This window comes from Aquarana catesbeiana, linkage group LG02 (genome assembly GCF_042186555.1).
Source record: "Aquarana catesbeiana isolate 2022-GZ linkage group LG02, ASM4218655v1, whole genome shotgun sequence".
NCBI classification, from domain to species: Eukaryota; Metazoa; Chordata; class Amphibia; order Anura; family Ranidae; genus Aquarana; species Aquarana catesbeiana.
Genome location: NC_133325.1, coordinates 113,106,963 through 113,124,848, shown reverse-complemented (window position 1 = coordinate 113,124,848; position 17,886 = coordinate 113,106,963). Strand labels below are relative to the sequence as shown.

Here is a 17,886-nt window from a genome sequence, read left to right as displayed (position 1 = left end):
ATTTGCACTAGTGTGAACTCAGCCTAAAACAACACTTATAGACTCTTTTATAAAGCAGTGAATATGACATTCAACAGACATTCACAGGTTGTTAATCATTCCCTGTAATTTAAAAACATGCACCAGGAAGATTCACCTGCAGTGAATCACCGATTGCCACATTCATTATTATAATTATAACCTTTTAACGTTTGTTTACACTTGCTTTGCTATTTGAAGCATGATCTGTTTTTGGATCTCTCTTCAGACAGCAATAGACAGGTGGCCAAGTGTCGTTTTATTGTCTCATCACCACCTGTTTTAACCCCATAATTACCAGACAACTGCGCCACAAGCAGGCGTGTGGTGCATGGTTGCGGAGTGCTTGCAGTGCGGCCACCTCACTTGAATGGGTCGTGTTTGGCAGGTGGTACCACCCAACGAGCACGACAGTGGGTATAACTCACAAAGCATCATGGCCACGGCATATTTTCACCTCCAGCCACTGTAGGAGTAGGAGTAATGGGAGGTAAAAACAGCTCAACTGCAGGGTTTTACCACCAATAACAAGTGTAAATGAGGCCTTAAAGTGGTTGTAAACCCGGGTAACAAAAAAAAAAAAAAAACCTGCAAGACAAAGGCATAATGAGCTAATATGCATAGCATACTAGCTCATTATGAATTACTTACCTGAGGACGAAGCCCCCGCAGCCGTCCTCGTCCCCCCCTCCAGCCAGCGAGATCTCTCCCAGGGGTTACTTCCGGGTATCGCAGCTCCGGCGATGTGATTGGCCGGAGCCGCGATGACGTCACTCGCGCGCGTGTGCGCGGGAGCCGCCGGGAACGGCACAGTACAACTGAAGCAACAGCACGTACGTGCCATTGCTTCAGTTGGCTTAAGTGCGCATGTGCGATGATGTCGGCACATGCAAATACAGGGATATCTCCTAAACCGTGCAGGTTTAGGAGATATCCAATGCAGCTACAGGTAAGCCTAATTATAGGCTTGCCTGTAGTTTAAAGTAGTTGTAAAGGGTTTTTTTTTTTTAAAAACACATGTCTGAAAAAACTGAATTAATAAAATTTGCTGTAGAACTGTTCAGAAAGGAATCCCAAAGAACAGAGTAACACACGAGACTTTAAAGAAATTGCAGGTGAAATTTCAGACAGGTACTTACCTGACAGGCTCTATTGAATTTTACGTGCTGCCATCCCAACATACAATATTTCAGACATTGGTGGCTGAAAGGGAGGCGTTTAGGCAGCATGCAAAGAAGGAGTGGGTAGGTATTAGAATACCTGTCAGTTTTTATTTCTGTCTCTGCCCCTGTCAGGGAGATTCATCCTCTCTAGTTCTCCCGTTTACCATTATCACTGAAAGTGAAATTAAAAGAAAATCCCAAATTTTTGGTTGTTTCCAGAAAAGTAATAGAGGAGAAATCTTCCAATGGAGACACTAGCTCTGGTGACCTGGGGGTCCCCAAGGAATTCCCTTAATTTGCAGGGATTTCCTCTCACTTCCTGTTTGGCTATGGGACAGGAAGTGAAGGGAAATCTCAACAATGGGACACAGATGGCAAAAAAAAAAAAAAATACCCTACTCTATCCAAAATAAAAATAAAATGTTTTGCCTACAGCTCTACTTTAAGTGTAACTAAGGGGAAGACTTTTTTTTTTTTGTTTGTTTTCGACAGAGTGGAGAGGGATTAGAACACCTGTCAGTTTTTATTGCTGTCTGTGCTCCCGTTAGGAAGATTTGCCCTCTCTATTTCTCCTGTTTACCATTATCATCAAAAGTGAAAGTAAAAGAAAATCCCCAAATTTGGGTTGACACCAGAACAAGAATAGAGGGTAAATCTTCCAATGGGGACACTAGTCCTGGTGACAGCCCAGGATTCCCTCACTTTGGAAGGATAACCTCTCACTTCCTGTTTTGGCTGTGGGACCGGAAGTGAAGAGAAATCTCCCCAATAAAACACAGAAGGCGAAAAAAAAAAAAAACTGACAGGAGTTTTAACCTCCCCTTACTCTATCCAAAGTAAAAAAAAGTTGTGCCTTTAGTTACACTTAAAAGTGATTGTATACCCTCATCTTAAAAAAAACAACCCATTCAGTTTAAAATAAAATGAAAGGCAAAACATTTGTTAATAGATATAAGAAAAAAATTATAAATATCTTTTTTTTTCATTTTATAGAAGTGATCACATTGTCTCTTTTCTCTGCTGCATAAGAGCTGGGGGAGGAGACAGCAGTATACTGAACTTCCCAGTGAAAGGCTGTGCAGGGGCATGTGTAAGGACAAATCTGATCATTGGAGGAGAGCAGGCTGAGTTCCCAGCATAGCCTGAGACCTGACCACAGTGTGTTCTCCTGCTTAGTGTAGTCAGTTTTTAATAGGAAAGCAGAGAAACTGGCAGGAACACCAGGGATTTCACACAAAGGAAGTAATACAAAGAAAACAGGATACTTTCTCATGCAAGTACATGGTACAACAGGCACATATCAGGAATATAAAATGTTGGGTTTACATATTCTTTAAGTAGATAATGTTATTTTAACAGTGGTTTGTTATTTATAGGTGAATATGCACTTTCTACCTGTATTTTTATGCCTGTATATTTTTTTTGCAGTATTCTTTGCATATAAAGTTGAAAACGAATCCAAAAATCAACATTCCAAGAGTTTCCAAAGAACTGGTTCCCCCGCCTTCGAGAAAGTCTACACAGCAAAGTAAGTTTGTGAAACTTTATAAATCCTCGGCCTCTGTTATTGGACTTGATGACTGTATACATTCCCAATGAAACTTCAATTTCAAGATGGATCATTTAATAATTGAAAACTACATTGTTTGGGAGTCAAGCTTGGAACCATCCCAGATCTTTGGGCATGGTAATTAGTCTGGCAATTTTAGTGGAAGGATTCCATGAGCTGCAGGCATCACCCCGGTATCGTTTTTAGAGCGGGCGGTCGGCTCTGTTGTAATAGCAATTGGAGGGGCTTACTAGCCGCTCGATGCGGGAGGGGACCCCCCCCCTTTTGCCGCCTTCTGCGGCTCTCTCAGGCTCTCGCTGACTTGGTCGGACAGCCAAGCAAGACCGGGATCAGCTTTAATCGGCTGTTTGTAACAGTAAACCCGAAGTGATGACATCACTTCCGAGTTACTCGGAAACCATCAATTTTTTTTTTTAACAATCAAAAGCATTCAAAAACACCGATCTTGTTGTTTTAAATGCTTTTAGTGCAGAGGAGGGATTTGGGGTCTTTAACCACTTGCCGACCGCCTCACGCTGATATACGTCGCCAAAGTGGCACAAAATGCGCAAAATGATGTACCCGTACATCACTCTGTCATCGACGGCTAGCGGGCGCACGCACCTGCTGCGCGCTGCGGGAGCGTCCCCGCGGATCCTGCGGACTCGATGTCCGCCGGTTGCCCGCGATCGTGGCACGTAGAGGCAGAATGGGGAGATGTAAACAATGCATTTCCCTGTTCTGCCTAGCAACATGACAGGGATCTACTGCTCCCAGTGATCGAGAGCAGTGATCTGTTATGTTCTAGTGAACCCATCCCCCCTACAGTTAGAACATGCTGAGGGAACACATTTAACCCCTTGATCGCCCCCCTAGTATTTAACCCCTTCCCTGCCAGTGACATTTACACAGTAATCAGTGCATTTTTTATAGCACTGATCGCTGTATAAATGTCAGTGGTCCTAAATTAGTGTCAAAAGTGTCCGATCTTTCCGCTGCAATGTTGCAGTGATGATACAAATCGAAGATTGCCCCCATTACTAATAAAAAAAAATAATAATAAAAATGCCATAAATCTATCCCCTATTTTGTAGACTTTTGCGCAAACCAATCAATATACGCTTATTGCGATTTTTCTTTACCAAAAATATGTAGAAGAATACATATCGGCCTAAACTGAGGAAGAAATTTGTTTTTTAATATATTTTTTGGGATATTTATTATAGCAAAAAGTAAAAAATATTGCTTTTTTTTCAAAATTGTCGCTCTTTTTTTGTTTATAGCACAAAAAATTAAACCCCAGAGGTGATCAAATACCACCAAAAGAAAGCTCTATGTGTGAGAAAAAAAGGTCGTCAAATTTGTTTGGGTACAACGTCGCACGACCGCGTAATTGTCAGTTACAGGGACGCAGTGCCGTATCGCAAAAAAGGGCTTGGTCAGGAAGGGGTAAATCCTTCCGGGGGGCTGACGTGGTTACGATTTCTCCATAAAGATTACCCGTCTCTGCCTATTGCTGTCATACGGATGTTTACATTCCTTGTGACAGCAATAAAACTGATAAAAAAATAAATAAAATGAAAGCAACGGTGTAAAAAATAAATAAATAAATAATGGGGGGAAAAAAATTAAAGTGCCCCTGTCCTCCTGTAATTGTACGCAAAGGCAAAAGCATGTTAGTCCCACACACACGCAAACAGCGATTGTCCCACACGTGAGGTATCAGCGCGAGTGTCAGATCGTGGCCAGTAATTCTAGCACCAGATCTCCTCTGTAAATCTAAAGTGGTAACCTGTAAGCGCCGTAAAATTTACGTTGCTTGTTGCCCTTGCACAGGCATGCGCAATTTTAAAATGGCTGGGATGGGACAAATTTAGATTGGGGAGCACCAGATTTTAGTCTTGCTTGGGCAGCACAAAACCAAAATTCACAACTGATTGCAGGGATTTTGATTAATTTATACCTGAATTAAACAGTTTATTCTGCAGATGATGAAAACCTTCTAAGTTTATGACCAGCATAAAGCAGCCTGTTGGTCTATAGGTAGGGTTGCCACCTTTTCTTCAAACCAAACCCGAACACTTTAGCGGCGCAGGGCAAATTTCTTCTTGTGTGATATAAGTTATAGGATTATAAAAGACCTGGGACACCTTTGGGTTCCCCAAGGAAAGTAGTAATGCGGCACGCATAGCGTGCAGTGGGTGAGTGTGCCCAAAATGCTCTTGCTGACACCAACGCCCAGCCTCCCAGTGATGACAAACCTACCACCTAACAGCCGCCCGCAGCTCCCGGATGGCAACAGATTTGTGTGTGGCTATCTCAGTTACTTTGGGAGCCACAGCCTGGTCTGAGTGATGTGTCCGGGTTTAGAGCGGACTGAAACCCGGACACATAATTCAAAACCCGGACTGTCTGGGTGAATCCTGGACAAGTGGCAACCCTATCCATAGAACTGTACCAAGTCCTTCACTGTGTACCTGGTCCTTTCTGACAGTTCACCATTTAAAAAAACCAAGGGTCTATTTACAGGCTGGCTAACCGGCACTGTGGCTTTGTGCCTGTACCAACACATCCAAGTGATTACATATAGCCATGGACCTGCAGTATGAAGTTACATAGGTTTTAATGGGAATAGTTTTCATGTGCTCTTGTTGCCCTGAAGAAGCGCGTCAAAAGCACACCAGTGTGATAGGGGCCTAAAATGAACAGCTGGCATTTTGTATTGTTTGCCTTCACGCAGGACTTCTAACATTTGCATAGAAAATAAAGCTCACGATATATGCACTCTATATAGCACTGTAATGAATTATAGTTTTCATTTAAAATAGAATCATGAAATTAAAGTGGTGTTCCGGACGAAATTATACTTTTTAAATAAAAATACCCCTATAATACACAAGCTTAATATATTCTAGTAAAGTTAGTCTGTAAACTAAGGTCTGTTTTGTTAGTTTATAGCAGTAGTTTGTTATTTTATAAACTTACAGCAGGCCGTGGCCATCTTAAGTGTGGGCATCTGAAGCCAGACTGTATTTCTTCCTGGATCTCATCCTTGCGGATCTCGCACATGCTCAGTGCAGCACAAGCAGTGTAATAGGTTTCAGGTCGGGTTTCCATAGCAACAGCAGTGTCAGAGGAAGTTTCCGCCCCTTCCCAGAAGGCATTGCAAACAGGAAATGATGCGATGGGCCACGGCCAGGGAGGAGGAGGTGAAAAATGAATACAGCAGATATACAGTAGATGCTGAGAAAAAAAAAAAATATCCAATTCGTTTACAGTGCACAGTTTAGTGAGGGATGCTGAAGAGTTGTAAAAGTGGGTGGAACTCCACTTTAATGAAATCGTCTATTTTTTTTAGAAAAAGAATCCATATTTGCTCTTATGCTTTCATCTTATTGGTTCGTTCTTTTCCTCCCATGTAATGATAAGCATGAAGACCAATTACTGAACTGATGATGAATATTTTGAATCATTACTGAATATCCCTTTGTTTTCCCTCAGCCAAAACTGTATTGACGCGTATCCCACATTTCTCGCAGTGTTTTGGTGCGCTGGATTATTGTGTAGCCAAGGTAAATTACACCATGTTAAATATAACTATGACTACATTATTGTACATTTTAAAATGGACCAATTGGAATATGGGAACTGCCATTGGTTATGCAATCTGAGGTCACCTGAAAGGTCAACTGTTTAAACTCACACAATGTTTGCATGCGGGTGTGTGTATGTATGCAATTTCATCTGGGAGACATGCGGAGGAATGTTGGCAGCAGATAATACTCTTACCAGACAAGATGATTGCTAGACATATGGCTAAGCCCTTCTTGTTTTTTTTTTTTTTTTTCTTTTGGAAAACAACTAGGACAAAGAGATGGGAAATGACATTATAATTGTAACCATATAGTTCCCCCAACACAAGCATTGCAATACAAATATACAAATATTACAAACAAAAGCACCCAGTGGCAGAACTACTAATCACAGTATAACATATGAGAATTGTTGTTGCACTTATGTCTGCATAAACAGCATGCTAACAGGGGCTTTAGGAGACCTCCGAGGCCTTGACACTCCAGCAAAAGTATCCTTTTCAGAATAAGTACAACTAAGAAAAGGAGAAACATAAATCTTAGGTGAGCCTGCACAATCATAGCAATTAACGACTGGATATTCATATTCCTGCATAAGCCCTTTTTTTTAGGATTTTAGGCCTTTACAATGTATACCTGTATTTGAGTAAACACACGTACAGTGGGGATCGAAAGTTTGGGCACCCCAGGTAAAAATGTGTATTAATGTGCATAACGAAGCCAAGGAAAGATGGAAAAATCTCCAAATGGCATCAAATTACAGATTAGACATTCTTATAATATGTCAAAAAAAGTTAGATTTTATTTCCATCATTTACACTTTCATGGCGTCTGCAAAAGTTTGGGCACCCTGCAGAATTTATAGCATGCACTGCCCCCTTTGCAAAGCTGAGACCTGCCAGTGTCATGGATTGTTCTCAATCATCGTCTGGGAAGACCAGGTGATGTCAATCTCAAAGGTTTTAAATGACCAGACTCATCTGACCTTGCCCCAACAATCAGCACCATGGGTTCTTCTAAGCAGTTGTCTAGAAAACTGGAACTGAAAATAGTTGACGCTCACAAAGCTGGAGAAGGCTATAAGAAGATAGCAAAGCGTTTTCAGATGTCAATATCCTCTGTTCGGAATGTAATTAAGAAAATGGCAGTCATCAGGAGCAGTGGAAGTTAAAGCAAGATCTGGAAGACCAAGAAAAATATCAGACAGAACAGCTTGCAGGATTGTGAGAAAAACAATTCAAAACCCACGTTTGACTGCACGATCCCTCCAGAAAGATATGGCAGACACTGGAGTTGTGGTACACTATTCCACTATAAAGAGATACTTGTACAAATATGGTCTTCATGGAAGAGTCATCAGAAGAAAACCTCTTCTACGTCCTCACCACAAAAATCAGCGTTTGAACTTTGCAAATGAACATATAGACAAGCCTGAGGCATTTTGGAAACAAGTTCTGTCGACCGATGAGGTTAAAATAGAACTTTTTGTCCGGAATGAGCAAAGGTACGTTTGGAGAAGAAAGGGCACAGAATTTTAATGAAAAGAACCTCTGTCCAACTGTTAAGCATGGGGGGGATCAATCATGCTTTGGGGTTGTATTGCAGCCAGTGGCACAGGGAACATTTCACGAGTAGAAGGAAAAATGGATTCAATAAAATTTCAGCAAATTTTGGATGGTAACTTGATGCCATCTGTGAAAAAAATGAAGTTAAAGAGAGGATGGCTTCTACAAATGGATAATGATCCTAAACACACCTCAAAATCCACGGGGATTACATCAAGAGGAGTAAACTGAAGGTTTTGCCATGGCCTTCACAATCTCCTGAACTCAACATTATTGAAAATCTATGGATAGACCTTAAAAGAGCAGTGCGTGACAGACAGCCCAGAAATCTCAAAGAACTGGAAGACTTTTGTAAGGAAGAATGGGCAAAGATACCTCAAACAAGAATTGAAAGACTCTTGGCTGGCTACAAAAAGTGTTTACAAGCTGTGATACTTGTCAAAGGGGGCAGTACAAAATATTAACTCTGCAGGGTGCCCAAACTTTTGCAGACGCCATTTTTTTGTTTTCTGTAATTTTGAAAGTGTAAATGATGGAAATAAAATTCTAACTTTTTTTGACATACTATAAGGGCCGGTTCACACGGGGGCGACTTGTCAGGCGACCTAGATGCCTGACAAGTCGCCTCCCGTTCTGTACAATGGAACCGTTCTAATCGGAGCGACGCAAGTCGCTCCGACTTAGAAGAAAGGTTCCTGTACTACTTTGGGGGCGACTTGCATAGACTTCTATACAGAAGTCGTCTTGCAAGTCGCCCCGGCAGTCGTGTGCAGGTCGCCTCGGTGAGGCGACCTGCAAGTCGTGCCGCCTCTGGTGTGAACCGGGGCTTAGAATGTCTAATCTGTAATTTGCTGCCATTTGGAGATTTTTCCATCTTTCCTTGGCTTCGTTATGCACATTAATACACATTTTTACCTGGGGTGCCCAAACTTTTGATCCCCACTGTATAGCATAAAGGCATAGACAAAAAATAGAGCATTTTCTATTTTTTGCATGCACCCATATGCTTTACTCCTGTGTACAATAGCACCCGCATATACCTGAGTACAGTCGTATATAGCCATTCACGTCCATGGGTGACTGTACGCTGGACCTTGGCTTTCCGGGTGAGGGAAATATGCTGCAATGTACATAGCAGGTGGTCAGTTGCCAATGTGCAAAATGCTTCACTATGACCAGGCTGGATTAAAGAATAGCTCTAGCATTTATGTAAAATTTGGCAGTTCACATTAATGCAAGGTAATCAAAGTTTTTACAGTTATACTGTTATCAGCATTTCTGGTTTGGTGCAATACTAGAGCCATTTTGCTGTTTTAGAGATTAAAGTGAACCAACCATGGGTGGCATTAGACAATAATCTGAACATTGAATTTTAAATTATTACAACCGTGCAGGCATACTAGTCATATGTATAGACAGTATATTTATATCATTATTCAGCTTTAGTTAGGGCTCATATACACTAGTGTTAGCCCTCTACAGAGCGATCCTCAGTGGAACACTCTTAAAAGGGCTTTTGACATGCAGGGAGGAGGCGTTTTATTGCATCCTCACCGGCTGTTCTAACTCTGAAAATGCAGATTCACCATGCTCCAATTGCATGCATTTGTATACAGCCCCCTTTACTGTGATAGCCCTAACTAAAATCTAGTGGAACCAATTGCCTTCAGAAGTTACCCAATTATTACATAGAGTCCACCTTTGTGTAATTTAATCTCAGTATAAATGCAGCTGTTCTGTGAAGCCCTCAGTGGTTTGTTAGAGAACCTTAGTGAACAAACAGCATCATGAAGGCCAAGGAACACACCAGACAGGTCAGGGATAAAGTTGTGGAGAAGTTTAAAGCAGGGTTAGGTTATAAAAAAATATCCCAAACTTTGAACATCTCACAGAGCACTGCTCAATCCATCATTCAAAAATGGAAAGAGTATGGCACAACTGCAAACCTACCAAGACATGGCCGTCCACCTAAACTGACAGGCTGGGCAGGGAGAACATTAATCAGAGAAGCAGCCAATAGGCCCATGATAACTCTGGAGGAGCTGCAGAGATCCACAGCTCAGGTGGGAGAATCTGTCCACAGGACAACTATTAGTCATGCCTTCCACAAATCTGGCCTTTATGGAGGAGTGGCAAGAAAAAGCCATTATTGAAAGAAAGCCTAAGAAGTCCTATTTGCAGTTTGGGAGAAGCCATGTGGGGGACACAGGAAACATGTGGAAGAAGGTGCTCTGGTCAGATGAGACCAAAATTGAACTTTTTGGTCTAAAAGCAAAATGCTATGTAAATATAAAAACTAATACTACACATCACCCTGAACACACCATCCCCACCGTGAAACATGGTGGTGGCAGCATCATGTTGTGGGAATCCTTTTCTTTAGCAGGGACAGGGAAGCTGGTCAGAGTTGATGGGAAGATGGATGGAGCCAAATACAGGGCAATCTTAGAAGAAAACCTGTTGGAGTCTGCAGAAGATTTGGGACTGGGGTGAAGGTTCACCTTCCAGCAGGACAACAACCCTAAACATACAGCCAGAGCTACAATGGAATGGTTTAGACCAAAGCATATTCATGTTTTAGAATTGCCCAGTCAAAGCCCAGACCTAAATCCGATTGAGAATCTGTGGCAAGACTTGAAAATTGCTGTTCACAGACGCTCTCCATCCAATCTGACAGAGCTTGAGATATTTTGCAAAGAGGAATGAGCAAACATTTCACTCTCTAGATGTGTAAAGCTGGTAGAGACATCCCCAAAAAGACTTGCAGCTGTAATTGCAGTGAAAGGTGGTTCTACAAAGCAGGGGGTTGAATACAAATGCACGCCAAACTTTTCACATATTTATTTGTAAAACATTTTGAGAACCATTTATAATTTTTCTTCCACTTCACAATTATGTGCCACTTTGTGTTGGTCCACCACATAAAATCCAAATAAAATACATTTATGTTTTTGGTTGTAACATGACAAAATGTGGAAAATTTCAAGGGGTATGAATACTTTTTCAAAGCACTGTATGTGTACCTGTATTTGTGTGCTGAAAGTTGGTAGCTCCTGGTCTCATACATTGCCTGTATCTCTCTGTGAGGAAGAAAATACACATTGAGAAGAATTTAGCAAAGAAAAAAAAAAATTATCACAACTGGAGAAGACAGAACCTGTAGCAGCTGTGCATGGCAACCAATCAGCTTCTACCTTTTATTTTCAAAGCTTAACTGAACAAGCTGAAGCTAGAAGCTGATTGGTTGACATGCACAGCTGCCCCAGATTCTGTCTTCTCCAGTTTCGAAAAATGTCTCAAATGTATCCTCCCCTCCTCTCTAGACAAAAAAGTATTATATTTAGTTTAATTAATATTTGGTGTCAGTGTGCTATAGGTATGATCTTTGGTGGTGGTTTGGGGTGGTAATGACAGGCAATTTACAGCTAAAGTTCAAAAACTTTTTTTTGTACTATTTTTGGCCAGTTAATAAAAAAATGTTGTTGATAAATTGAATATTCCTACATTAATCATTTTGTTTGTGTTTTTTCCCTACAGCACCTGCAACTTTCGCTGGCCTTATGTATTTATTTGTCCGACAGAAGTACTTTGTTGGTTACCTTGGTGAGAAGACACAGAGGTAACACCTGCCACTGAATCTATAATATTAAAATTGTGGTAATAAGTGCTGGACATGCAGTACTGGGCCTCATTCGCATGGACAATGTCGCCAGTACAGAGTGAATGAGTGCCTTGTTTATATGTCTGGAGCTGCATGCAGGGAGCCCATGTTTCTCTATTTGGATGCAGCAGCTGTATGGACACATCTGCATGTCCTAATATGACAGGCGTGTAAGGGCAGGTGAGTGGCCCCAAACGCTCAATGTGCGCTTAAGCGTGCTCACCCAACCCTGCATGCCCATCACGTTAGGGAAAGCGGCTGTGCCTATACAGCTGCTGCATCCCCATAGAGAACCATAGGCTGCCTGCATGCAGCTCCAAATACATAAACAAGGTGCTCATTTGCTCTGTATGGGCCACAGAACCCATGTGAATGAGGCCTTAGCTGCCTTACATTCTGTGATAACTCATTACATTGGGGAAATGGATAGTTACCAACATTTCAAATACATTTTCAGGTACACAGTTCAGCAAGCTATTGTAAAATGTACTTTATCTGAGTGACGTTTATTTATTTATGGAAGGTATGGTGGTATGTGCAGCAAAGAGGTGCAGTGTGTATGACCGTATGTGCAGGAAAGGAGTGTGGAATGTATGATGCTATGTGTAGGAAATGAGAGTGGAGTGTTTAATGGTATGTGAAGGAAAGGAGTGTGGAGTATGTGATGAAAGTTATAGCGTCTACAAACTATGAGATATATTTATGTAATTTATATTTATTTATTTATTACTAGTAATGGCTGCGATTAGCAATTTTTAGCGGGACTGCGACATTACGGCGGACAAATCTGACACTAAGTGACACTTTTTGGGGACCAGTGACACCAATACAGTGATCAGTGCTAATAAAATGCACTGTCACTGTACAAATGACACTGGCAGGAAAGGGGTTAATATCAGGGACAATCAAAGGGTTAAATGTGTCCCTAGGGGGTGCTTTCTAACTGTGGGGGATGTTCTTTGACTAGAGGAAAACAGAGATCTGTGTTTCTGCTTAGCAGAAACACAAGATCTTTGTTTTACCCTCTGGCAGAACGGCAGTCTGCCTTGTTTACATAGGCAGACCGCCGTTCTGCCTCTCCTCAGAACAATTTGCAGACCGCTGATTAGCTCCCGCTTTGTCCAATCACAGCGGGTCCGGGTCACCGGCAGCGTGCGCGCACACCCCAGACTCCCTGCACGGAATTACGTACCGCAGTATATCTGTATGGGACAGTCCTTAAGTGGTTACTGAAACAGTCCGGGAGTTGCCATTTTCTGTATTTATCACTGGTAAATGTCAGCTAGGCTGCCTGAGAGGTTAGCAGCCCTCCAAGCTGGGAACTTCTCCTCTTGGACAAGAACACAGACTGCTCCAGCCCCAAGCTATGCCACCTGTGGGACCCTGATCAGTCCAAAGCAATCAGCAACTGCTCAACTGATTTCAGAGGCAGTTAGTATGTACAGAATAAGAGTGCAGAGTATATGACAGCAGCTAGTATGTACAGGAGAGGAGTATGGAGTGTATAACAGCAGGTACAGTGTATGCTCAGGAGTGTAATGCAGTGCATATGCTCAGGAGAGGATTGTGGAGTGTATGAGGGCAGGTGGTATGTTCAGGAGAGGAGTGTGGAGTGTATGACAGCAGGTGGCACTGTATGTGTGGCATGTATGAGGGCAGGTGGTATGTTCAGAAGAAGAGTGCAGATTGTATGAGGGAAGGGGGTATGTTCAGGGGAGGAGTGTGGAGTGTATGAGGGAAGGCGGTATGTTCAGGGGAGGAGTGTATGAGGGAAGGGGGTATGTTCAGGGAAGGAGTGTGGCATGTATGAGGGCAGGTGGTATGCTTAGGAGAAGGGTGTGGAGTGTATGACAGCAGGTGGTACTGTATGTGTGGCATGTATGACTGCAGGTATAATGTTCAGGAGAGGAGTGTGGACTGCAGATGGAATGAAAGTACATGGTGAAAGGGTGGGTTCACACTACCCATAAAGAAAAATGTTCTGCTTTTCTCTGTGGGTAGTGATCGCAGTTAGGGAGCGGTGCCTTGTGTTTTTACAACACAAGACACTGTTTCCCTTTTTTTTATGACATTCTATTAATTTCTAAGTATGGCAGCCCTTGCATAAAAACACAGAGACATGCAGACAGTTGCGGAGCGATGTGGAAGAATCTCTCTGCATTTTTTTACACCACTATGTGCCGCAGGGCCAAAGTGCAAACAGGGCACACAGAAAACGTTTTCTGTGTACCCTAGAAGACAGCTGTGTTTTTCTTGTACAGCTATGCTATGCTGCTATAGGGTGAACCTGCCCTAAAGGAGCCCTAATTCAATGCTCCAACACTGCAGTGGCCACTGGGCAATATCATGCACAGAGGCAGCAACTGATACTGACTGCAGGCACACTGCACCAGAGACTGGTGTCTACCACCCTCCTGCACTCTCCCGCATGCTCACCCCTCCTCCTGACCCTCTCTGCCACCTAACGCCCTGCCATCCATAACATTTTTTCCACAAGTCCCTCCTGACATCCCACAAAAAACTGCCAGCTTACCCCCACCCTGGAGCTGGCATCATTTCAGCGGGATCTCTGTGACTGGACAATTAGTTCCCATCCAACGCATGTAAGCAGCAGCCGGTAGTAGAAATGCTCTGCCTCCACCTCTGTAGCACACTGTAGCTGTTGGGACACAGATCAAGACAAAGTTGTGGCAGGACAGTTTACTAAAAAAGCGTGACTGTCCCGGCAAATCCGGGAATGTTGGAAAGTACGGAAACCAACAGTTTGAACGAAAAAAAACTGAACCGTCTCCCCCATTCACAGATTCAATGAGGATGCGGGAATCCTCTCCGCTGTGTCATTGTATTCTGACAGTGGGGAGACTCCCCCACTGTCAGAATACACAGCCTATTGGCTGTGGTGCTGATCGAGCGAGAATATACCGACAGGGCAGTTGAACAGAAGTTGACTTCTGTTCAACCACAGTGGCCACACATGGATCTGGTTCCTGCTGAACTAGGTGAATTTCATTCTTCATATGGCCAGCTTAACACTCCCCTCCCCCCAGATTATCAATACTGCTGTCCAAAGGTCCCCCTGTGCTCCTTCATCCAGAGTGGGGGCACTCTAATACAGGAGGTGTGTTTCTGGCCAGATCACCAGGTGGAAAAAGCCTAAAAAAAAGAAAACAAAACAATTGCAGCCACTACAGCTAATGATTGATAAGCTGCAATATATTACATTTTTGGTTTTGGGTTTAATACTGCTTTAATGTAACACACAGATTTAAATCTAGCCTCAAACACAACAATCTGCCACCCATGGTTTCAAGTGTTTCCTAGTTTTTATTGGCCAAACTGCTGCATTAATGTGGTAATCAATCACAACCTAGTCAATAGAAAGTGTCAATCAATTTTTACTCCAATAAGCTCTTCTAATCTGGGAAACAATTGAAACGGTGGGAGGCAGATTGCTGGGGATGAAAACTAATGGAATTCGATAAAATTGCCAGGTTTGTACTGTGCTTTAGAATTATTTTACTAAATGAATTTGCTGTGTTTGTTTTATAGCACCCCCGGATACATATTTGGAAAGCGAATCATATTCTTCCTGTTTGCCATGTCCGTGGCCGGGATCCTTAACCATTACCTTGTCTTGGTGTTCGGAAGTGATATGGAAATGTATATTAAAACAATCAGTAGCACTTTTTCTCCTTTACTGCTTATTCCATAATTGGATCATGGCCCCAGTATTAAAACTTTGATGACTTGATGATTTTTGACGCAAATCTGTGTGCTAATGTTCTGTTAGTTTTGGATATTTGTCTCTTCCTTTGCACAAATAAAAGCTATTCATTTCGGTTTATCTCAAAATTTTGTTTTCATTTTGTACAAAACATAAACTCACTCGTTACATTATTCCTCCACTGTTATTCTTGTATAAGCAATACGTGATGAAGTCACAACCACCACCTTTCCCTTGTTCTTGCTACACACATTCTATTGTTTCATATTGTTATTAAAGTAAATGTAGACCTTAAATGAACTGCATTAGTTTAAGAAAGCTATTTGTATCATAAATCTCCATATTTTCAAATAAAATACTGTTTTCACTTTAATTTATCATCATTTGCTGCATCTCAGTGTTACAGATCAAGTGCAGTCTCTTTGCGACCACTTCTTGTCTTCATGCTCTACAACAGGGGTCTCCAAACTTTCTAAACAAAGGGCCAGTTTACTGTTCTTCAGACTTTAGGGGGGCCGGAGTGGCCAGTGGAAGTAGAAAATGCCCCTGTGGCAGTGGGAGTAAAAAATGACATAGTGTCTGTAGTCAGTAGAAGAAGCAATAGTGCCCCATTATTGGTATTAGTGGGAGGAATAGTACGTAATTGTTTTAGATCAGTGGGAGAAATTATGCCTCATTGCTGGTGTCAGTGGGAGGAATGGTTCCCCACTCCTGGTGTCAGTGGAATGAATGGAGTCCCCTTGTTAGTGTCAGTGGAAAGAATAGTGTCCTGAGGGCCAGATAGAGGCAAGCAAAGGCTCGCAGTTTGGAGACCACTGCTCAACAGCGCTGGCTGCGTAGTATTTCTTGGGGGGGTTTCCTGATGGTGACAACCGTGGTCCATGCCTGTGTTATTTGTGTTAACAGCTACTTGTAGTCACCACTGGTAGCCAGTGGTGGTGTGTGACAGGTTGACAATACAGAAGCAGATTCGGGAGACAAGGACAGAGCATTATCACCCTATAAAACAAAGTACCAAATGTTTGTCAAGTCTTCTGGTCTTTGGCCCAGATATAGCCAACTTTAGCTGTATGGCTTTTACTTTATTATTTGCAAGTGCTAATAACTGCTCTTCAATATGCATATGTTTATGAGATTTTAAGAGGTCCTCACCAGCCACACTTCCTCTTAGCTATAGACTGTATAAAGAAGAACATTGTTGTGCTACAGATAACAGATAAAATAATGCAAATGATTACTAAAGTATGAGGAACATCGGTTATATTTTAGGAAGTGATGATATGCAGCCCAGTTCATCACTATTATTCTGCTTATCAAGATTAAAGAAGCTGATGTTTAAAAACTGCAAAAAGTAGAGACCAGGTATTAGAGCTCACATTTTATTTAAAACGTTAAAGGAGAAGTCCTGAGCTTTTTAGGCTGGGCTTCTCCTCTGGGTCAAAGAAGTGTAATTCGTTTTGCACTCCTGTGACCCGTTTTCAGTGGAGAGTGGTCTGAAGTCCGCTCTCCGCTGATGTCCCTGCCATCAGTCGAGGCAGCGCGTCATTCCGACTTCTGAAGTCTGGATGCGCCAGCTGCCTTGATTGATGGCAGTCTCATCGGCTCCGCTCCCCGCCCCTCCACAGCTCTGTGCTCCAGTGAGCCTGGAGGAGCAGAGAGGAGCGACGCTGACTGACAATCTGCAGCTCTCCTCTCTGGGATCTGTGAAAACCGAGCCATCGGTGATGTTTGGTGGCTCGGTTCTCAGTGCAGAGACGGCGGGGGACAGCTGCAGCATCGGTCTGATGCTGCATCCACATAGGTAAGTATGAATCCAAAATAAAGTAAAAACCCATACTTCTCTTTTAATCCTGATGCAGATTAGCTGCAGTTTCCAAAATTTACCATCAATGGGTCTTATTTTATTATTCTTATTGATTTTTATTGAAGAAAATACAAAAGGCCTGGCATTGAACAATTGTGTACAAAATACTTCTTAAATATACACAGTTGTATAGTATAGTCAGGTGCTTGGCTAAGAATGAAAAGTGAGAAAAACACTGGCTGCAGCTGCTCTCTGACGCTGTTGCCCTGTTGAACTGGTTAACAGCTATATCAGCAAAGAGTTCAATAGACTGAGTCAGGTAGCACTGCACTGTGGGAACTGTAGTCCTGAGAGAGAGACGCTACTGTAATCAAGAGCTATTGAACTGCATTTCCCGATGGAGATTTCCAGGAGGAAGGGTAAGGGCTGCATTTTCTCAAGCTGTACAGGACACGGCTCCCTCTTGCCGTGATCAGAGAGGGCGCATCTCTGTCCAGTGTATACCCTCACTACTTCATGTCAGTGGCCTGAGCGGGATCTGCAGTGCTAAGTTAGGGGGCCAGAGTCTGTGCAGTGCATTTTTCCCCTCTTTTTTTCTTCACCTTAAATGGGCATATGTGCGTTTTGGTGCATTTAGGTGCATTCCAGTGTGTTTTTGATGCGTTTTCCCATGTTTCAATACAGTTCAGTGCAGAAAAAGTACAGCATGTTTTACTTTTTTCCCTGGAACTGGAAAACACTGGAATTGACCGCACTGGTGTGAATTAGGCCATTGGAAACCATATAACCTACTGTAGCGGTACCCCCGC

General features: G+C 42.5%; 1 protein-coding gene across 1 annotated transcript in view; it reads left to right on the top strand.

Annotated features, from left to right (window-relative positions):
• ALOX5AP (arachidonate 5-lipoxygenase activating protein) overlaps positions 1 to 15,401 on the top strand; it is a 37,326-nt gene extending 21,925 nt beyond the window's left edge. Inside the window, exons 2-5 of the mRNA XM_073613361.1 lie at positions 2,610 to 2,709; positions 6,232 to 6,302; positions 11,426 to 11,507; positions 15,099 to 15,401. Of these exons, the coding sequence (XP_073469462.1) occupies positions 2,610 to 2,709; positions 6,232 to 6,302; positions 11,426 to 11,507; positions 15,099 to 15,261 (416 nt within the window). The 3' untranslated portion in view covers positions 15,262 to 15,401. The remainder of the gene's footprint in view (positions 1 to 2,609; positions 2,710 to 6,231; positions 6,303 to 11,425; positions 11,508 to 15,098) is intronic.
• The last annotated feature ends 2,485 nt before the right edge of the window (positions 15,402 to 17,886 follow it).